At 40.1% G+C, this 22254-nt stretch overlaps 1 protein-coding gene across 6 annotated transcripts in view; it reads left to right on the top strand.

Annotated features, from left to right (window-relative positions):
* The first annotated feature begins 672 nt into the window (after positions 1-672).
* Positions 673-22254, top strand: part of Ocln (occludin) — a 50284-nt gene continuing 28702 nt past the window's right edge. The window contains exons 1-4 of one of the 6 annotated variants that reach the window (XM_015482263.2): positions 673-811; positions 10534-10648; positions 13558-14239; positions 18708-18869. In XM_015482263.2, the coding sequence (XP_015337749.1) occupies positions 10599-10648; positions 13558-14239; positions 18708-18869 (894 nt within the window). In that variant the 5' untranslated portion in view covers positions 673-811; positions 10534-10598. Of the gene's footprint in view, positions 1033-1143; positions 1279-1709; positions 1953-10533; positions 10649-13557; positions 14240-18707; positions 18870-22254 lie in introns of those variants that run through there. The other 5 variants (XM_015482264.2, XM_015482262.2, XM_015482261.2 and 2 more) reach the window with 5 other exon arrangements.

The following is a 22254-nucleotide window of genomic DNA, read 5'->3' as shown; positions in this document are numbered from 1 at the left end:
ATTATTTCAGCCAAAAAATATTGCAATAGTTTAAATCCCCTTTAGACCTTCAGTCACACCACAATTATATTCGGGGCGGGGGTGGGGAAGAGGCTCTTGACCTGGTGATATGTAAAATGCCATATGCCCTTTGTTCCTGTTTAATTGAGGATTGACTGACACCAATATATGAAGTAATTCACCTTCATTTCAACCACTCTGAGTAATGTTCCTTTTTTAAATTCACAGGTTCAAGAATCGGTCCTAAATTAATGCAAAGTTTTCGAGAAAAATTCGTTCTTTCGCTGGAGCGATGCATTTGTCTACTGTTTTCCAACTAACGTTTAATTAGATTTTGGGAGCAGTTAAGTTCGAGGACTTGCCTTTCTGGTCAAAGGCACCCTAGGACCCTCTTTCAGTAGGAAAACAGTCGCCTCCAGACCTTACACCCCGTCTCCCCGACAAACACTCCACCGTCTATCAGCAGCAGGCGGAGCTCAGAGAACGCCCCCAAGTGTGCCAGGACTACTCCTTGCCTGGAACCCCTTCTCCGCCCCCACTCCTTCGGACTAAAACTCGACGCTGTTCCTTTAACTCCGCGTGCTGCAAGGGTGTGCGGAGACCGGCCTGGCCCTCCCGCCTCCTCCTCCACCGCTCCCTTCCCCCTCCCATCCGAGTTTCAGGTGAATGGGTCAAGGAGGGAGGAGGCCGGCCACACCACACCTTCTCCATAGCGTCCACCTCCCACTCCCTCCTTCCTCCGGCGGAGGAGCTGGAGTCCGGGGAAAGCCGACTTGAGCGCTGTGGAGCTAGCTGGCCAAGGACGCAGCAGGTGGGACTCGCGGGCTCAGGGGTGCGGGCCTCCGGCACACCCGCCTGGCGTAGGTGCGCATGCCCCGGGGCCGGACGACTTGGGTGAGGGGAAGGAGGAGGAAGGCTGAGTCCCCCGCTCGGTCTCTGGCTGCCTGCTGGCTGCCCACTTGGAGTCTGGTGTTCCCGCCAGGTGAGCGCTTCTCGGCTCCTGCGGCCCGATGTGGGTCGGGCCTGGCTGCGGTGAGTGGGTGAGAGTTGGGTGTGGCGCCAGGGGCTCGCGGTACTGCCGAGGGTCCCCGCGAGGGAGTCTCGGTGCCTTGGGCTGGTAGAGGAGGATCTGGGGAGGACGCTTGGCGCTGGTTTCGGTGGTGGTTTCGCCTTGGGCTGGGGCTCGCGGGAATCTGAGAGGCTCGGGTCGGCAAAGAAAGCGGCGCCACGGAACTTGGGAGACTGTTTCCCCGGACAAGGGGCGACTTGGAGCGGCAGGTCAGTCTTATTCGCCTGAAAGTCTTGAAGCTACCAGTGCCCAAGCAACTTTCCGCTTTTATGGAGACGGGAGATTCGCGAACTACGAGAATGCTGCGCTCTGCTCTGGGTGCTGCAGTTCTGTGAGGTCCTCAGAGGCGCTCGGCGCCCTGCTCCTCGAGGTCCTAAGCCCGGGAGCGGGAGTGAGTGGGCCACTTGATGACCCTGAGGGCTTAGATCCCTGGGACCTTACAATATTTCCGCCCCACTCCATCCCTTGGGGTATCCCGGGGAGAGCGGGTGGCTGGGTTTACTCTGAAATATTCCTGGAGTCAAGGTGTGGGTCACTCCGGCTGTTTGAATCCACTTAGTGGGAGTTGGGTGAACCCGTGTCGATTTAAGCCGGGGGGTGGGGCGGGGAGTTAATTTCGAGTGAGGCTGGACTTCGAGGGAAGCTACTCGAGCTTCAGATTCTCACCAGTGACCAAAAGGCTGCTGCCAGGTGGGCAGATCTGCCCCGGGGCAGTACCTGCTGGACGAGCACTCGCTGGGCCGGCAGCTCCTGAGTTCCGCAAGGCGCACGGTCGCGGGGACCCGAAGCCGGCCGCGGACTTTCGAGACCTCCTTAGGCGGGGCCAGCACCGCGCTCGGCCAGTGACATGTTGTCTTCGTTGGAGGAAGTATGCTGAGAGCAAGTGGGTAGGGGGGCCAAAATGGCCTCTACATCTTGACTCTGGGCGCAAAACCCTGAGTCCCTGAACCCGAGGAGAAGCCGCGGGATCCGCAGGCCAGCCCAGGACCCACTGGGCGCACTGCCCACCTGGGGAATTATCTAGGGCCGGGAGAAGGCAACCTTCCAGGCAGGTTAATGTGTGGCCCTCACGCACAACAGGTGTATTATTGGGATCCCTGGAAAAGAGAAATACTTCCAGTAAGGACTGCTTGTAATCCTGCTGAAGTTGAAAGCTAGTTTTTTTTTCTAGACAGAAGTAGGTTTCTCAAACTACATTTCTCCAAGTGTAAAACAATAGTTCCTTCGTGTGGTACTTAGGAATCTTTATTTTCTCCCTCTGATGTTTTAAAATAGGCATTTAAATAGTGGAGCCACACGAATAGGTTTTTCTTCAAGAAAGTGGCGCTTTTTTTGGGGGGGGGCGGGTGTTTCGCATTTACTTAATTAGGTGTTTCTTTTGTTAGGCGAAGGAGAGGATAGCATGGTAGGTGACGTGGGTTCTTTACCTTAAGGTAGGTTTCGGGCTAATTAGGGAAGAGGTAGTGCCTCTTTGTGAGTCTGTACTAAAGGCAGATCCCATTAGAACTGCATTTTAAAGGAGGTAAACTTTTGTAGAGGAAACATGTTACAGATGGGCTGCTTTGAAAACTGCTTCAGCTAATCAGGGAAGGTATTTTTAGAATTGACTACTGTTGACTAGTCCATCCCTATGGCCTGGTTTAAGTTTTCTGCATCCTGTTTCATGTAAAGGTAAATTTCTTATACTTATAAAGATAATGTTGTAATTACTGCATTTTAGTAGGATAAAATATTACTTTTAGGGCTGGGTGTATAGCTCAGTGGTAGAGTGTTTTCCCCAGCATACATGAGCCTTGGGTTAGATTCCCAGCAAGAGGTCCAGGGAGGGAAGAGTTGTTTTTAACCATATAAAGGATATCTTTGACCTTTCCAGGGACCTCCCAGAGGGATATCTTTTTCCAGTTGCACTTTAAGGCTTACTTGATTAGAATATTTAGAACATTATTTCCTTCCAAATAACTGTTTTTTGTTTGTTTTTTGGGTAAGGGGATTGAACTCAACCACTGAGCCACACCACCAGCCCTATTTTGTATTTTATTTAGAGACAGTGCCTCACTTTTGCTGAGGCTGGCTTTGAACTCTCAATCTTTTTGTCTCAGCCTCCCCAACCTCTGGGGAAATTACTGTTAATGGAAGTATTAGAGTAAAAAAAAACTATGCAGGTTTTTGTTGTAACTTTGTTTCAGACTCTGGGCTTCCAGCTGTTACTAATACTACTACTTTTTTTTTTTTTTTTTGGTACTTAACCACTGAACCACATCCCAGCTCTATTTATTTATTGTTTTAATACTTTTATTGCTTGAGTACATATACACATTTATTCTATCAGGGCAGATGCTGTGGATGACTCATATTTCCAATTTAGGGGAAGAACCTGCTTGGTCTTATAATATCGAGCCAATTCGTGAATTTGGCTCTATCAGAATCAGGTGGAATTTAGCATCCTTATTCTTTCTATTCCTCTCAAGATGCTTTTGAACAGCAACTGCTTTCTTAATTACATGGTAGAGATCCTCAGGAACATCAGGAGCAAGTCCTTTGGATTTAATGATTCTCAAAGATTTTATTGCCAGTCACAAAACGTACTTGTGTAACACCATGTTTGTGAGTCCCTCAATATCTCGTCGATTTATGGGGGAGTCAGACCCTTCTTGGACAGTTTGTAAATCTGCTCCTTCACATCATTAGATGGCAATTTCAATCAGGTGGGGATGCTGGGGTGAAAGGGCAGAGCTGACTGGAACAGCATGCATGCATGCTGGGAGCATCCTGGAGCCTACATACTACCCATGATGGCAGCAGTCAGGCAGCAAAAAAACTAATTTTTTATTTTGAGACAGGGTTTCACTAAGTTGTTTAGGGCCTTCCTAAATTACTGTGGCTGGCTTTGAACTTTTTAAGAGAGAGAGAGAGAATTTTTTAATATTTATTTTTTTAGTTTTCGGCGGACACAACATCCTTGTTTGTATGTGGTGCTGAGGATCGAACCTGGGCCGCACGCGTGCCAGGCGAGCACGCTACCGCTTGAGCCACATCCCCAGCCCTGGCTTTGAACTCTTGATCCTACTGCCTCAGCCTGCCAAGCTACTTGGATTAGTACTTCTACCATTGACGGTGGTGCCAATCACTTAGGGATTTTACTGAAGTACATATTCTGATTAATAGGTTGGAATGGGTACTGGGATTCTGCTTTGCTCCCAGGTGGTACCCATCCTGTTCTGTGTCCTTTTACCCCCTTTCTTTGCTCAGAAAGTAAGCACTTAACTACTTTAACTGACCTGAATTTGATAAAATGTATTTATTAGGTTATTAGATTTATGAAGGAAGAATTTCAAGGCATTCATTGGTGGGTTGAAATTTCTGGACTATAGATTTTATTAATCAAATTTTGACTGAGCACTTCTTTGTGCTAGAAATTAGTCCTAGAGATCAGGGATAAGTGATGGTCAAGACAGATATGCGTCTCACAAGCATTTGTGAGACGCATATCTGTCTCACCTTGTCTTCCAGGGAGGTGGAGATGGTGGCAGTAGAGAGAAAGAGGCAGACAGAGACAGGGAGGGAGAGAATGAATAATGGTTTTAGGTGTGGGGGGAAATTTGGGCTGAATATAAAGCAAGTTTGGTGTGATGGAGTGAGTGACCTGGACAGCATTTCTGAGGTTACATTTGAACTGAGACTTGAATATGAGAGCTGTCTAGACAGGAACTTGCAAGATCAATGCCCTCCTCAGATTGACTCCTTCATTCTAGGCAGAGTCTTAAAATATGTGGGTTTTTTTAAAGAATCACCTTGGAAACCTTATTAAAAATGCAATTCTGACACAAAGCTAGGCTATTTCAAAATCAGCCAGATTTCACATTTTTTAAAAAATATTTATTTTTAGTTTTAGGTGGACACAATATTTTATTTTTACGTGATGCCAAAGATCGAACCCAGTGCCTCACACATGCTAGGTGAGCGCACTACTTGAGCCACATCCCCAGCCCAGATTTCACATTTTTTAAAAGACAATGTGTTAATGATGTCCTATAATCCAGATAGAATCATTTAACATCAGGTACAATTTAAACTTTTTTTTTTTGTACTGAGAATTGAACTCAGAGGTATTTTACCACTGAGCTACAGTTCTTTCCCAGTTCCTCCCTCCTAACCCCAGACACAGGGTCTCCCTGAGTTGCTGAGGCTTTTGCTAAATTGTTGAGACTGGCTTAGCCTCCTAAGTCACTGGGATTACCAGTGTGTGCCCTGCCCAATTTAAACTTTTTTATTTATTTATATGCGATGCTGAGAATTGAACCCATTACCCTGATCTTTAGATAGTTTTCTTTAAAAGAATAATTTGAGGGCATAGCATTTTGAGACTATTTTCCTCCCCCGCAAGTGGCTCACTTTATCACTAAACTACATCCCCAGCCATTTTTTAAATTTTTGTTTTGAGACAGGGTCTCAAAAAATTGCCCAACTTGGCCTTAAACTTGTGATTCATCCTCCTGAGTAGTTTGGGATTACAGGTGCACCACTGCACCCAGCTCTTCTCTTGCTTTTTTTTTTAGTTTTAGATGGACATAATACCTTTAATTAATTTTTGAACTTTTTTTTTAGACATCGATGGACCTTTATTTTATTCATTTATTTATATGTGGTGCTGAGAATGGAATCCAGTGCCTCACACATGTAAGGCAAGTGCTCTACCACTGAGCCACAGCCTCAGCCCTCTTGGCTTGCTTTTTTGCCCCTGCCTCTAAAATAGCTTTCTCATTTTGTCTCTTTCACAATCTAGACACATTAGTAGAGGTGATCAGTGGGCAAGTGGGCAAGTCCAGTGGCCTTTTCACTTGTTTTATTTTTTCCTTCACTCAATACATACCTAGTGTTGCTAGGCTGGGCTTCTTCTCCTTTAGCTGTTTCTGTAAACCACAGTTGCAGACTTGCCTTGTAAGAGACACCCCCCCCTCAACCCAGTTTAGTCTCCAAAAAATAACACAAAATAACATGTTTTGCATACGTGGCATGAATGTAAATCATTATTTGTTATTCTTGGAAGAGGGATAGAGTCAGGGTGAAGGAGAGACTTCCTAACATTGAAAAGAAATCTGCCCCTGTGGTTTTGGCTTGTTTTTGTTTTTAACCATTTCTAGAACTACAAAGACAGCTCTTAAGATATTTCAGGGCTGCCAGAGTGATTCTTCTAATGTCAAGTTCTCCAGGCCAAACATTTCCTGTTTTTCTAATCATTGCCAATCAGACATGTTTTATTTTTTAAAATTATATATTTTTAAAAGATTCTTAACAATCTTAGTTACCCTCCTGGAGAGTTACCTAGTTTACAACTTGAACGGATTTCAAATTTTGTTTGTTCTATTTAATAACTGTAGCATTCCTAGATCTGAGCATTATTTCTGTGAGTGCTCCTAGAGTTCAGGATAATTTTGTAACTTTTGTTGTAGTGTTCACTAAGGAAATGCACTTTTCAAATGAACATCTGTTAAGCCAGGTCCCCTTTATCCTGTATTGTAGTCTTGATTTTTTTGAATTGAGTTTGCTTTGTTTTTGATGCTGGGGATGGAACTCAGGACCTTACGTGTCCTAGACAAGCACTGTATCACTGAGCTACACTCCCAACACTGTTTTTGGTGGCATTGGGAATCAAACCCTGCACATGTTAGCAAGCACTCTGCCATTGAACTATAACCCCAGCCCTGAATTTCCCTTTTTGTATTAGTATTCATGCCTCCAAATACCTACTGCCTAAACCCTTAAGTTTCTCACCTGAAGAATAACTGCCTTACTATGAATGCATTTGCTCCTTTTCTTTAATACCTTATCTTATCCTAGCCCAATGGTCAGGATTATGACCCACTTTGACAGAGGAGGTAGGTCCCTGAAGCTCAAAGAAGATAAGGAACTTGTTTCAGGTTGTGAACCAGTAAATAGGGGCTGTTAAAACTACTAAGTTTGCTACAACTCTGACTTTATGGAGATGTTGCTCAATGTTGATGGGTCCTAATCAGTGGGTTAGTTATTCCTGTTCAGTGTTTGATCAACTGCAAATCTGAATAAGCTTGTCTGGCTGACCTTGTCTGTGGTCACCACTATAGACCTCCCTCCAGGTAAGCATAAATGGCCCATTCTTTTGTACTAAGTAGATGCTATTATTTAGCCCCTTGGGAATCTGCCCAATACACAAGCATGTATTCAAGTTTCCCAGGATTCTTTCTCTCTCTGAGTTTCCTTCATCTACTAGTCTGGTAACTTCCAAAAAAGAAACAAAGGTGTGGCATGACTTGTTCTTAATGAGCTTTCTAAAATTATTTGTTTCACAACCTAAAATCTCTGTTATTAGAGGAGACATGACAACTAAACTCTGAATCCAGGAAATAGCAGTTTGAAAAGAAAATTTGTTTGAATTTCTGACAACTTCAGCTTAATCTGAATTAATTTAGAATTTTCAAAATCTACCTACCACTGAGCCTGGAATTTGGGGGATAGTCTTGAATGACTGAATTGTAGGTATAGAAGGGATAAGATTCATCTAAGGTCAATATTTACTATTTTACATTCAGCTTCTAAAATAGGCTACCATATTTAATGTTTAAATTCAGTTTTTTTAATAAGGTCCTTTTTCTGAACATTAATTGGGAAGAAAATCTGGACTTTTACCTTTCATAGCACCATAATATTTTGGCCTAATACTCAATTATATGTGTATGTTCACCATTAGAATATGAAGAAATTTATTTGGGTGTTACATATGGTTTGTATATTTTTCTATATGTTGTACTTCAGGAAAGTGGAGTTGTTTTTTGTTTTTGATATTGGGAATTAAATCCAGGATATGGCTCTGTGGTTAAACACCCCTGGGTTTTAAATTGTGATCCTCCTGCCTCATCTTCCCAAATTGCTGAGATTATAGGTGTGCAGCACCATACCCTGCTATTGTTATGGATTCTAAAGAACAGTGCTTAAAGAGTTTGAATTGATTTGTTCTTCCCAATAAAGTCATGTACAATTGCACATACTTTATTTGAAAAGGAAAAAATATTACACTTTAATATACTCAGAGTATAGATCTTGCTCAAGTGTCATTTGAGGATAATGCCTTAGAAAGTTCATTTGATCTGATACTTATTATTTTCAATCTTGAAAGCACAAGAAGCTTTGCAGGTAAAAATGTCCATGGTCCAATCTGACTCATTAAACATTCAACAAATATTTGTATGAATGTGTTAGTCATGTTTTAATCAGTGAAATAGGCAAAAATTCCTGCTCATGGAATTTACCTTCTGGTGGATCTCAGAATTCCCTATTCCATAATTACTGGTGTCCCCTGGAAATAACTTTTTTTTTTTTTTTTTTGAACCTGGGATTGAACCCAGGGATGTGTAAGCACAGAGCTATATCGTCAGTCCTCCCTGTCCTTTTTAAAATGTTTTATTTAGAGACAGGATCTCACTAAGTTTCTTAGGGCCTCATTAAGTTGCTGAGGCTGGCTTTGAACTTGCAATCCTCCTGCCTCAGCCTCCCAAAATCACTGGGATTACAGGTCTGAGTCACCGTGTCCTGCCTCCTGGAAATAATTTATTGCTGCTATATTAAGGAATATAACTTACTGCTTATACCTGAGAGGCATGAAGTGCTATAGCTAATGTGCTGAATACCTTCTGGGGTTTCCAGCACTGGATTTTCTAAAAGAAACCTCAAGCTTTTTGGGTTTGGGGATTGTGTGTTTACCTCATCACATTGAGGTAAGAGTAGCTAGTCTTTCCAGGACAGCTCTTAGTGCCCATGGATTCACCTGGGACCTAGGCAGAAGATATCTAGTCTTACTGCCTCATGGACATACTACCAATTGTCTACACCACCCAAAAGTTAGCATATCACAAATGGAACTCATTTTTAAATGCTGTGGTAGTGGAAAGCTCATGAGATCTTGTGGGTTCAACTCACATCTAAATGACTCACTGCCTTCCTCTGGACTTTAGCATAATTACTTCACATCTCTTTCTGACCTTTTCTGCATCTATATGTGAAGTGGCTAGTCAGGGTTGTTTTAAGGGTGAAATGAGAAATTTATGTAGAGTGCCTGGCACATTGCTACTTATGTGATATGTTTGTTTTCTTCCTCTCTTAGCTCCTAAGTCCTTCGTTACCTTTCCTGGGTTTGCTATAGCTGGTCCAGGTGCTCTTTTTAACTCTGGCCTCTTTGTTCTAACTTATTCATATCTCCTCTGCAGAGAATCTTGAATGGGCTCCCTATTTCCTACTTGAATGAGGTGACAAACTCCTATCAGACTTTGACTCCTTTTTTTCACCATAGCCTTATTTTAAGAGGTTAATCATGCTAATATGTCCCCACCTGGTTTCTTCTCTTCTACAAAACCATCCACAGTCATGTCAGTATCTACCCAGGCTTGGTGTCCTTCCTTCTTTCCAGGATCCCATCTTCTGGATCTTTAAGTATTTTATATTTATACCTGTACTGTATCTTATCATGTATTTCAGCCTTGAATAATTCCTGAAGTGATGACTATTTTGTGTGTGTGACTTAAGGAGAACGGTGTCCCAAACTTAACTTTCACAGTCTTCTCTGTATATTTAGGCACTTAATAAATATGTGTTGATTGAATGAAATTCCTTGCAGATGTTTAGGGATTTGTGCTCTGAGGAGTTTTAGAACAATCTTTCTGCTTTTTTCTTAGAAAAAGACCTTTTTTTTTTTAATGGTACTGGGGGCTGAATCCAGGGGTGCTCTATCACTGAGCCACATGCGCAGCCCATTTTATTTAATTTTGTTTTTTATATTTTGAGACAGGGTCTAGCTAAGTTGCTTAGGGCCTTGCTAAATTGCTAAGGCTGATCTTGAACTTGAGATTCTCTTGCCTTAACCTGAGTTGCTGGGATTATAGGCATGCACCACTACACCCAACAAGATGGGGTCTTGATAAATTGATCAGGCTGGCCTCACGCTTTTGAATGGCTGAGATTACAGGCCTGCACTGCCACACCCAGCTAAAGGCAAACTTTTTAATCAATTAGATTATGCTTTAGTTTACACTGAGGGGCTAGTATGTGCTAGACTATGTGTCCTTTCATATGCATTTGTTTTAATAAGCTTTCAAAAGTAATATGAAATAATTTACTTTTGAGAAATTTTCTTTACAGTTCCTTGTTCTTTGAGGTGACTACTTTAAAAATATTTTCACTTATGCTATAAAAGGCTAATTTATGAAATTTTCATTACTGTAATAGAACTTGGGATTTAAGGATGCTTGTGTCCTTTGGATGTGCAGAGCATAATGCTATGAGGAATACAGGGCAAATAGTTCTTATACTCAGTGATTACATAGTGTAAAAGTGGCAGTGTAGCATGAATGGTTGCTTGGGGTTGGAGTCAGGTTTTCTTCATGATGCAGGAAAACTAACCTCAATAGTAATGACATTGCCCTATTGTCATTGTTTAGATTGGCTGATCTTGGGAGCTACAGGGAATTGCTCATCCTAAAGCAGGTGACCAGTGACATCAGTCATGTCATCCAGGCCTTTTGAAAGTCCGCCTCCTTATAGACCTGATGAATTGTAAGTAAATCATTTTTTAGATTTTTCGTTTTAGTAAGGTCTGACACATGTGAAAAAAAAAATGTGTATGTTGAAACTTTGATCTATTAAATGTTCTTTTTTTTTTGATACAGGGGATTGAATCCAGGGGTACTTAACTGCTGAGCCACATCCCCAGCCCTTTTTATTTTTCATTTTGAGACAAGGTCTCAGTAAGTTGCTTAGGGCCTTGCTAAGTTGCTGAGGCTAGCTTTGAATTTATGATGCTCCTCCCTCAGCCTTCTGAGTCACTGGGATTACTGGGAATGCATGACACGTGGATATTAAATGTTCTTAAAAATTAAACAATATGTGCACTTGTATTAAACTATAGGGCTGGGATTGTGGCTCAGAGGGAGAGCGTTTGCCACACATACTTGAGGCACTGGGTTCAATCCTCAGCACCACATTAAAAAAAAATAAAGATATTGTGTCTACCTATAACTAAAAATAAATAAATAAATAAATAAACTGTACCAGGAACACCGAGTGAAAAGTATATTTCTCTTTTAAGTTCTAGCATGACAGCTTTTCTCTCCAGAAGCAACTACTGTCACCCATTTTTTTCTTCCTCCTCAATTCTTTTTCTTTTTCTTTCTTTCTTTCTTTTTTTTTTTGGGTGCTGGGGATTGAACCCAGGGGTGCTCTATCACTGAATTTTTAAATTTTGAGAAAAGAGTTTTGCTAAGTTGCCCTTGATGGCCTCAAACTTGTGATCCTCCTGCTTTAGCCTTCTCAGTAGCTGCAATTACAGATGTGTATCACCACACTTGGCTCCTAACACCCATTTCTAATGTTTGCCTCAGGATTGTCTAGGTTGATATTTGTGTGCATATTTATTCCTTTTTGTTTTTTACACATGATATGAAACTTCAATATTAACAACTATTTAAATGGCTATTGGGAACATATTGCAATTTTTAAAAATAACAGATTTATTGAGATATAACTCATGCACCATAGAATTTGTCAATTTAGAATAGACAGCTCACTGGTTTTTAGTATATTCATAAACTTAAACAACAATCACCACAATTAATTTTAGAACATTTTATCATCTTCCAAACCTTCCTGTTAGCTCACACTTCCCGTACACCAGTCCTATGCAACCACCACCTACTTTTTGTCTCTGTATTTGTCTACTCTGGATATTTCATATAAATGGAATCATATGATAAGTGACCTCTTGTAACTGGCTTCCTCACTTAGCATAATGTTTTCCATATTGTGAACTTTAAAAATGATTCTTGCCTTTATATAAAACAAGTCAATTTGAGGGTTCTTGGGTCCTTGGTCATTTGGGGATTTATCAGTGGATTATATTTTAAATTTGACATCAAACGTGGATAGGAATTTCTTTTTAAAAGTAGTTGTAGCTTTAATTCTGATAACAGGAAAAAACACATTTCTCTTGTACTCTTACAACACAATCATTAGAGAATGCCTGTATGACATCTGGTCATCAAAATGTGTGGGGATTTTTCCTCACTAGCATCAGCTGTAGGCACCAGCTGGGTGTTCTCCAATTCAGCTCTGAACCTATCTACCTGGAGATAGCATAGATTACAGATTGAGGATACAGTCCTAGTATACTGCCTCCCACTTCTGATGTGTCTTAGGCACACTTAATGGCCTATGGTCTGACTGACCTGCTATCAACTGGGGTTCCCACAACCTCCTCCTTGGGTTTGATTAATTTACTTGAGTGACTCACAGAACTTGGGGAAACCCTTACTCTTACTAGCGAACACCAGATAAACAGATACATAGGGTGAATTATGTATGCTCAATGTCTTACTCTCTTGACACAATGAACTGTGGAATGAGAGTATCCTGTTCAGTTTTTTGACTCCATTGCCCGGAACAGTGCCCAGCACAAGTCAGCCTGACAGCTCCAGTAAACAGTTGTTAACTGAATGAAAGAATGAAAGAATGAATGTGTTTTCTTTTTTCTTTGTTTCTTTTTTTTTTTTAGAGAGAGAGGGAGGGGGGAGAGAGAGAGAGAATTTTTTAATATTTATTTTATTTTTTGGCAGACACAACATCTTTGTTTGTATGTGGTGCTGAGGATCGAACCCAGGCCGCACACATGCCAGGCGAGCGTGCTACCGCTTGAGCCACATTCCCAGCCCCTGAATCTGTTTTCTTAACTAGGAGAATGAGGCTGCCAGGAACTACCCAGAATAGGCCAGTGTAGTTGTTATGTTCGATCGCACCTGTCCTGTGCCACACAGGCAAAAAGGTTGATATCATTGTTCTAAAAGTGTCTGGGTCTCAACCCTAGGAATTACAATTTATGGTATGTACCATCTGAGATTTTTTTTTCCTCCTGCAGTGCTGGGTATTGAACTCAGTGCCTTGAACTTGCTAGGCAAGTGCTCTAGTATATGAGAATGAGAACAAAATGATTATGTTACATCCCCTGCCCATCATCTGAGAGTTTTACATTTTCTAGGTGATCCTAAGATGGAGCAAATTTTGAGATCCTCTGCTCTGTAGTATATACAGAGTAGTCATTCCCCAGGTATGTTTCTAAGGCTGGTAACATCTGTATCAGCTGGAAACTTGTTTTATCTCAGAACTGCAGAATTAGTAACTCAAGCTAGAACCAAGAATCTTTTAATTGGGCCTGCGGTTGTAGCTCAGAGTGCTTGCATAGCATGTATGAAGCACTAGGTTCGATCCTCAGCACCACATCAAAATAAATAAATAAAGATATTGTGTTCAACTACAACTGGAAAAAATTTAACAATCCTTTTCAGCTGATTCAGTGGGCCATAATAATAGTTTCATTTACCAATGGTTTGTTTAAATTATTCCAAGTGCTTTGTATATTCTTTGTGCTTACACTAAAAAGTGCTAACATAAAGTTCTTTTCATATGTATTTCAGCAAACCGAATCATTATGCACCAAGCAATGACATATATGGTGGAGAAATGCATGTTCGGCCAATGCTCTCTCAGCCTGCATATTCTTTTTACCCAGAAGATGAAATTCTTCACTTCTACAAATGGACATCTCCTCCAGGAGTGATTCGTATTCTGTCTATGCTCATTATTGTGATGTGTATTGCTATATTTGCCTGTGTTGCCTCCACACTTGCCTGGGACAGAGGCTATGGAACTGGCTTACTAGGAGGTGGTTTTGGCTACCCTTATGGAGGAAGTAGCTTTGGTGGCTATGGAGGCAGCTATGGCTATGGTTATGGCTACGGTTATGGCTATGGAGGAGGCTATACGGATCCAAGAGCGGCAAAGGGCTTCCTGTTGGCCATGGCTGCCTTTTGTTTCATTGCCTCATTGGCAATATTTGTTACCAGTGTTATAAGATCTGAAATATCCAGAACAAGAGGATATTACTTGACTGTGATAATAGTGAGTGCTATCCTAGGTATCCTGGTGTTTATTGCCACAATTGTCTATATAATGGGAGTCAACCCAACTGCCCAGGCTTCTGGATCTTTATATAGTTCACAAATATATGCCCTCTGCAACCAGTTCTATACACCTGCAGTTTCTGGAGTCTATGTGGATCAGTATTTGTATCACTACTGTGTGGTGGATCCCCAGGAGGTATGAATAATGTTTTGTTTGTCCCTATCCACTTGGGTCAAAGGGTTTCAACTTGAAATATGTAATAGAGTCACTCTGGAAATGTTTTAAAAATATTGGCTTTGGTCATATGTGGTAGTGCATGCCTGTAATCCCAGCAACTTTGGAGACTGAGGCAGGAGGATCACAAATTGGAGGCCAGCCATAGCAACTTAGTGAGACCCTCAGCAGCTTAGCAAGACCTTGTCTCAAAATGAAAAACGAAAAGGATTGGGGATGTAACTCAGTGGTAAAGCGACCCTGAGTTCAATCCCCAGTAACCTGCCCTTCCCTGCCACCAAAACAATTGATGCCAAGGCTCTTCTTCTAATTATATCAGAATGTGGTGGAAACACTGGGTGTCATTATTAATATATAATTAAGATACTGTATAACTCTACCCATTTGAAGAACAGTTCACTGATTTGTAGTCTATTCAGAGGATTGTACAACTATTGCCACAGTCAATTTTAGAATAATTTCACTATCTCAAAAAGAGTTCCTGGGGTTGTGTTGTAGAGCACTTGCATAGCATGCTTGAGGCACTGGGATTGATCCTCAGCACCACATAAAAATAAAATATTGTGTCCACTTATAACTAAAAAATAAATAAATAAAAAAAGTCCCTAGTACCCAATAGCAGTTAGTCTTCATTTTTCTAACCCTTCTGGTCCACCACTAATTCTAATTTGTCTATTTTCTGTGTATTTAATATATTCTCACAATATGTGGTCTTTTGTGATTGGCTTCTTTCACTTAGCATGATGTCTTAAAAGTTTGCCTTGTTTTTAGCATATATGAGTCTTACATTTTTATTGTAATCCAGTATATGTACATGTCACATTCTGTTTATCCTTTGTTGATAATCATTCAGGCTTTTTTCTTACTGGCTGTTACAAATAATGTTTTGAATGTTGGTGTTCAAGTTTTGGTGTGACCCGTGTTTGAATATCTCTTGGGTTGGATGTAAATCTAAGGGTAGAATTAGTAAGTCACATGGTGATTCTGTTTAACCTATTGAGGAACTACCAGATTTTTCCAATGAGGTTGCATCATTTTATATTCACACCAGAAAGGTGTAAGGGTTCAGATTTCTCCATTTTCTTACCAACCCTTGTTATTGTCAATCTGTCTGATTCTAGCCCGTACTAATAGGTGTCCTTGTGGTTTTCATTTGTATTTCATTGATAGCTAAGTTGTTGAGTATCTTTTCATGTACCTATTGGCCATTTCTTTATGATCCTTGGAGAAATGGCTATTCAGAATCTTTTTTTTTTTTTTTTTTTAAAGAAAGAGTGAGAGAGGAGAGAGAGAGAGAGAGAGAGAATTTTTAATATTTTTATGTTTTAGTTTTCGGCGGACACAACATCTTTGTTTGTATGTGGTGCTGAGGATCGAACCCGGGCCGCACGCATGCCAGGCGAGCGTGCTACCGCTTGAGCCACATCCCCAGCCCTATTCAGAATCTTTACTCATTTTTATTTTTTATTTTTTTTTTTAATATTTATTTATTTTTTAGTTCTTGGCGGACACAACATCTTTGTATGTGGTGCTGAGGATCGAACCTGGGCCGCATGCATGCCAGGCGAGCGCTCTACCGCTTGAGCCCCATCTCCAGCCCCTCTTTACTCATTTTTAAATTTGACTTTTTTTGAAGTTGAACCCTGGACCTCACTCATGCTACACAAGAACTTTGCCACTGAACTACATCCCCAGCCCAAATTGGACTTCTAAAAATTCTTATATATTTGGATGTGTCTCTTATATCCACATGTAAATATTATCTCATTTTGTTATTCTTTTTCCATTTTCTTTTTTGTGTCTTTTGCATAATAGCTTTTGTTTTTGTTTTGTGGTACTGGGGATTAAACCCCGGGCCTTGTGCATGCTAGGCAAGTGCTCTGCCATAAGGCTACATCCTCAAGCCCAAATTTTCAGTTTTAATGAGGTTTAATTTATTCAGTTTTTTTTTTCCTGTTGCTTGTGCTTTTGATGTTATACCTGAGAATGTTTGCCTAACTCAAGGTCACAAAAACTTCTGTGTTTTCAGAGTTGTATAATTAACTCTTACAATTAGGGCTGTGATCCATTTTGAATTAATGATGTAAAGAAAGGATTCAAAATTCTTTGCATATAACTATCCAGTTTTCATAGTATTTATTGAAAGTACTGTTTCTTCATTAAATGTTATTCATGAATTGTCAAAAAAAAGAATTTATCCTATGATCTGGGGATATAGATCAGTGGTATAGTTTGCCAAGAAGGCACAAGGCCCTTACTTCCATCCCTAGCACTGAAAAACAAACAAACAAACCTTGTAGATGTGAACATTTATTTCTGGAGTCTTAGTTGATTTGGTTCATCTATATGTCTATCCTTATGCCACTACCACACTGCCTTGATTACTTTATCATTAATTTTATAGTAAGTTTTGAAATCATGAAGTGGGAGTACCAGACTTTATTTTTTAAGATTGTTTTGGCTAGATTCTGGGTTCCTCTCATATTACCATATGAGTTTTTAGGACCAGTCTATCAGTTTCTGCAAAAAGTTCTGCTAGGATTTGGAAGAGTTGTGTTGAATTTGTAGATTGATCATTGGGAATTTTGTCATCTTTATAATGATAAGTCTTCCAGTCCACGAACATAGAATGTCTCCCCGTTTACATAAATTCCCTTCAGTTTTTTTTTTTTTAAAGTGTTTTGTAGTTTTCAGAGTCTCTCTAGATCAAATTTACAGGTGAGGTTGAGAACCCTGCTGTTCAGTAACAATGAATCATCCTAATTACATTAGCATCTGAAATGTTACTCATCTGTTTTCTGTTTTCTTTTTTTTCCTCCTTACACCATCTTAGGAATTCCCATTCTTTTACCTGAATGAGTCATTCTTTTAGGATTAGACTTTCTCCAGTACCTGTCTATCTTTATTTTGAAGACTGAATGTTTTCTCTGCAAATAAAGTATTTCTGAATGTTTGTTGCTGCCATTCAGACCTAGCTCTGGAATTGGTACTCCTGTCTTACCACATTCCCATCCCTCTATTTGAAACCTATATTCTTTGAAAAAGGATGTCCCTGTCAGATGGGTAACTGAAAGGTGAGCCTCTATTACCCTTTAGTAGATATCCAGGACAGAGACTTGGTACCTGCCTCAACCTCAAGTACTTCCCAGTCCAGCACACCACTTAATATAGTTATCAGATACAGAAAGAACCATCCAGAATAGGAAGTTTTTTGTCACAAGGCCCTTTCTATTACGTATATGAGACTCTGAAAACAGGAATCTGTCAGACCTAAGGAACCTTTAATTCAAGGCTCAAATTTATGGTTTGATTAGATTCATGTCTTTTTTGGTACTGGGAATTGAACCCAGGGGCGTTTAAATACTGAACCACATCCCCAGCCCTTTATATTTTTTTATTTTGAGACAGGGTCTCGCTGAGTTGCTTAGGGCCTTCCTAAATTGCTGAGGCTAGCTTTGAACTCTCAATCTTCCTGCCTCAACTTCTTGAGTAGCTGGGATTATAGGCGTGTGCCACTGCGCTTGGCAGGATCCATGTCTTGATCATTTATGGTTATACAGATCCTCTATGCACTAAAATTTTTTACATTCTGTGTAAAAATATTTGCCAAACATGTGTTATGAACAGGATTGTAAGCACTTTTGAGATTAGCATTTTCCAGCCCTTTAGAAGTATATTTGTAATTCCTTTTACTGGCCATCCTCAAAACTGTCTATAAAAACACATTCCTGGGTCTGGGGCTGGGGCTCAGTGGTGGAGCGCTTGCCTAGCATGTGCGAGGTGCTGGGTTCGATCCTCAGCACCACATAAAAATAAATAAATAAAGGTATTGTGTCCGACTACAACTAAAAAGAAATTAAAAACAACAACAAAAAAAACCCATTCCCTACATGGGCAATCTTTAGAACTAGTTTTCTATAGCTCTAAACTAGGGTGATGAGAATACCTAGCTTTAAGCCATTTTGTCCATTGTCCCAGAGGTGAAACACCTACAAAAATTTAAATATAAATATAATTAATCATATTAATTAATATGAAGCATAAGAACTATAATATAATAATGTTAATATATAAATTGTAATTAATTTTAATCTAATTAATTAATGTAATAATATGTATCAGCTTTAGATTATGATTTCCAACTTATTTCAATGCACCTGTGTCAATTTTGTTAAAACTGTCACTGAATTGAAAGCTTGGGACTGAATGGGTTAAAGTACATTCTGAGGATTTTGTCAAGTAGTGCATGTGCATGCTTTACCAGCCTTAGCCTAGTGGGTGTGGGTTAGTTTTGCTTCAGCATTGTGTCCATTAAGCCATAACTATTTAGTAGGTCCTAGGGTAGATAAGGATTTTAACTTGTAGAGGGCAGATTGTAATTAATTAAGCAATAAAAATTAATTTGCAATGTCTTCAAATCCCTTTTTAGGCCATTGCCATTGTGCTAGGATTCATGATCATTGTGGCTTTTGCTTTAATAATTTTCTTTGCTGTGAAAACTCGAAGAAAGATGGACCGGTATGACAAGTCCAATATTTTGTGGGACAAAGAACACATTTATGAGGAACAGCCACCCAATGTGGAAGAATGGGTAAGTGTAAAGGAAAAAAACAAAACAAAACAAAACTTTGAATCTTTTATTAACCCCCAGGTTTCTGACTCTAAATTTTGGGTATTTGGTTAAACTGTGTGCTTAGAATTGTTGTCTGTGTATATTGCAAAAGTTGTTGCTTTCCATTTTACTCAGAACTGTGAAAGGATGGGATAAATGGAAACTGTTTTACTAGAAGGTAAAAATCAGGTTTCCAGCTGGGTGCAGTGGCCCATGTTTGTAATCCCAGCAGCTCTGCAGGCTAAGATAGGATCTCAAAGCCAGCCTCAGCAACATTGAGACACTAAGCAACTCAGTGAGACCCTGTCTTTAATAAAATACAAAATTGGTTTGGGAATGGGCTCAGTGGTTGAGTACCCCTGAGTTCAATCCCTGGTACCCCACTTCCCCCGTCTCCCCCCAAAAGTTTTCATTTTCAAGGAACAGGTCTAGTATCTGAAAAGAAGTGACTTCTAAAGAAATCATGTAGAAAGAGCTTGATCTTTGCAAAAGAAAAACAATGTCTTCCTCCTACCCCCTTTTTGTTTCTCTGCTTATCATTTTGAAGGAAATAATATCACCCTGGGTGCTGTCTTGGGTCAAGATTGGCAAGGGTGTTTTGGAATATTAGCAGTTGGCTACTACCACACCTGGGGTGGAACCCCAGGGCCTCGCACATGCCAGGCAAGTGCCCCACTACTGAGCTGCATCTCCAGTCCAGTTGGGAGGATTTTAAACTTTCTACATGAATAGAAGCATGACAAACCACAGTGACTAATTCTATACTGATAGTTATCTATGAAATACTTCAGTCCACAAAGAGAGATTAAAGACTTGTTTTTTGTTTTATTTTGTTTGGAGATTGAACCCAGGCCTTGAACATCTAGGCAAGTGAACTACCACTGAGCTGTACTGCTGGTCCTGTTTTTTTTTTTTTTTCTTTCTTTTAGTTTTACTGGTGAATTATACCATTTATTTAATTAAAAATTAACAGTTATTCGTAAACTCTTCCAAAGTGGAAAGAAGGTAACACTTTATACTTCATTCTGTGAAAGTCACTGTTACCCATAGCCAGATTAAGGCAGTATAAGAAATTATATACCAGTTCAGTCCTAATAGATACAGATGCAAACATTCTTGACAAAATCTTTGCAAATTAGAAAGGGTTTATATAACATGCTGCCAACCCTATTTTAAAATTTTATTTTCAGACAGGGGCTTGCTAAGTTGCCCAGTCTGACCTGGAACTTGACGTTCTCTGGTGTAGGTGGTATTTCAGGCATGTCCTACTGGTGTTCTAGTTTTAGTATATACTAGTAATCTTATCAGCTTTACTGAAAACCCAGAAAGTCCCTTGGTCCAAAAATATCTGCCAAATGGGTAACTGAACTATTTAATGAAGGTGCCTAAACAAAATAAAACAAAAAGCAAAAAATAAAGCAAAAAACAGGAAAGCTAGATGAGTGTGGCATGTGTTTGCCACCTGGATGAAGGTCACTGTGTCCAGGAAAGCCCTCCTTCATTCCCCCTTTAAGGGTGAAGTGTGAGGATGAGTTTTTTTGCCATCTTTTGTTTCAGACAAGGCCATCTATAGATGGAATAGGACAGTCTGATGTGAACTATGAAGTAAGTGTTTCACTCAGAGTTTCTGGGTGTGTCTATTTTCACTGGCTGTTGTATTTGTTTACTTAAGGTTTCGAGAGAGACCAAAAAAAAAAAAAAAGGAAAAAAATCCCAACTCAAGGGAGACCAGTGCCAGTAATGTTAGAGTCCCAGTGAACTTTGTCCTCTCACCTGAGCTTACTGTCATGAAACATTAATTAGTTCTATCTGCTTTTGATAATGTGGCAAAAGATAGCCTTAGTAACTCATGGTGATGATGACAAACTGAAGAAAATGACTCTTAAAAAGGCATTATTTTTGGGCTGGGGTTGTGGCTCAGCAGTAGAGCAGTTGCCTAGCATGTGTGAGAAACTGAGTTCGATCCTCAACACCACATAAAAATAAATAAGTAAATAAGTAAATAAATAAATAAATAAAATAAAGGTAGTATGTCCAACTACAACTAAAAAAAATTTTTTTTTAAAAAAGGCATTATTTTCAAGCTGGGAATGGTTAGCATACCTGTAATCCCATGACTCTAGAGGCTGAGACAGGAGGATTGCAGTTTGAGGTGAGCATGCAGCATTTTAGAGAGACCTGGTCTTGGGAGTAGGGGGTGTGGAAGGACTCGGGTATGTAGCTCAGTGGTAGAGCACCTCTGGGTTAATTCCTGGTGCCACACAAGAAAGAAAGAAAGATAGCAAGAGAGAGGTGGCAGGAGGGAGGGAGGGAGGAAGTAAAGGGAAGAAGGAAGGAAGGAAATTATTTTTGAGGAGATAGTGTTTTTATTTTTAATTTAATCTAGTTATTTGTGTGTGTGTGTGGCACTGAGGATGGAACCTAGTACTTCACACATGCTAGGCAAGTGTTCTACCACTGATCCACAACCCCAGCCTGAGATAATGTTGACCTTGATTTAAACAGTGTCCTTGTAGTGGAATATCACATATAGTACTCAATAAATATGAATGATTTTTTTATGTATTACTTAAAATTTAACTTTTGAAAACAGCATCATTTTTTTTTTTTCCTTTTTTGGTACCAGGGATTGAAATCAAGGCACTGAACCACTAAGTAACATCCCTAGCCCTTTTAAGATTTTTTTATTTTTAGACAGGATCTCTCACTGAGTTGCTTAGGGCTTTGCTAAGTTGCTGAGACTGGCCTTGAACTTGTGGTCCTCCTGCTTCAGCCTCCCTAGTTGCTGGGATTACAGGTGTGCACCACCATGCCTGGCTAAGGCATCATTTTTATACAACTTCCTCTGAATTCCTGGAAATTTGATAGCTTATGAGTTGTTTCTTGAAAGTTTCATTGTTCTGTCTGTAACATTTTTTTTAAACATTTATTTTTTAGTTGTAGTTGGACATAATACCTTTATTTTACTTATTTATTTTTATGTGGAGCTGAGGATCAAACCTAGGGCCTCACACATGCTAGGTGAGTGCTTTACTGCTGAGCTACAACCTCAGTCCTGTAACATGTTTTTCATTTCTTGAAACTTAATAACCTGTTGAAGAACAGATATATGACTTCCCAAATTTATGTTTTTTTGTGATAACCTAATATTAGGCAGATTCTTTATTTTTTCCCTCTTCTTTCAGTTTGCCTTTAGAAACTCTATTTGAAATAAGCGACTTGGAGATGGTTGTAGCCATCTATTCTCCCCTTGGCTGCCCGAGTTCTTGTTGCTGAACTCAATATCAAGTTCCCCTTCTTTAATTTCAACATCACAGGAGGCCCATTCTTTTTTCTTTTTTTTTTTACACTACCCCCCCCCCCC

The sequence above is a fragment of the Marmota marmota genome, unplaced genomic scaffold, assembly GCF_001458135.2.
Source record: "Marmota marmota marmota unplaced genomic scaffold, marMar, whole genome shotgun sequence".
Taxonomy (NCBI): domain Eukaryota; kingdom Metazoa; phylum Chordata; class Mammalia; order Rodentia; family Sciuridae; genus Marmota; species Marmota marmota.
This window is presented reverse-complemented; position numbering and strand designations above follow the sequence as displayed.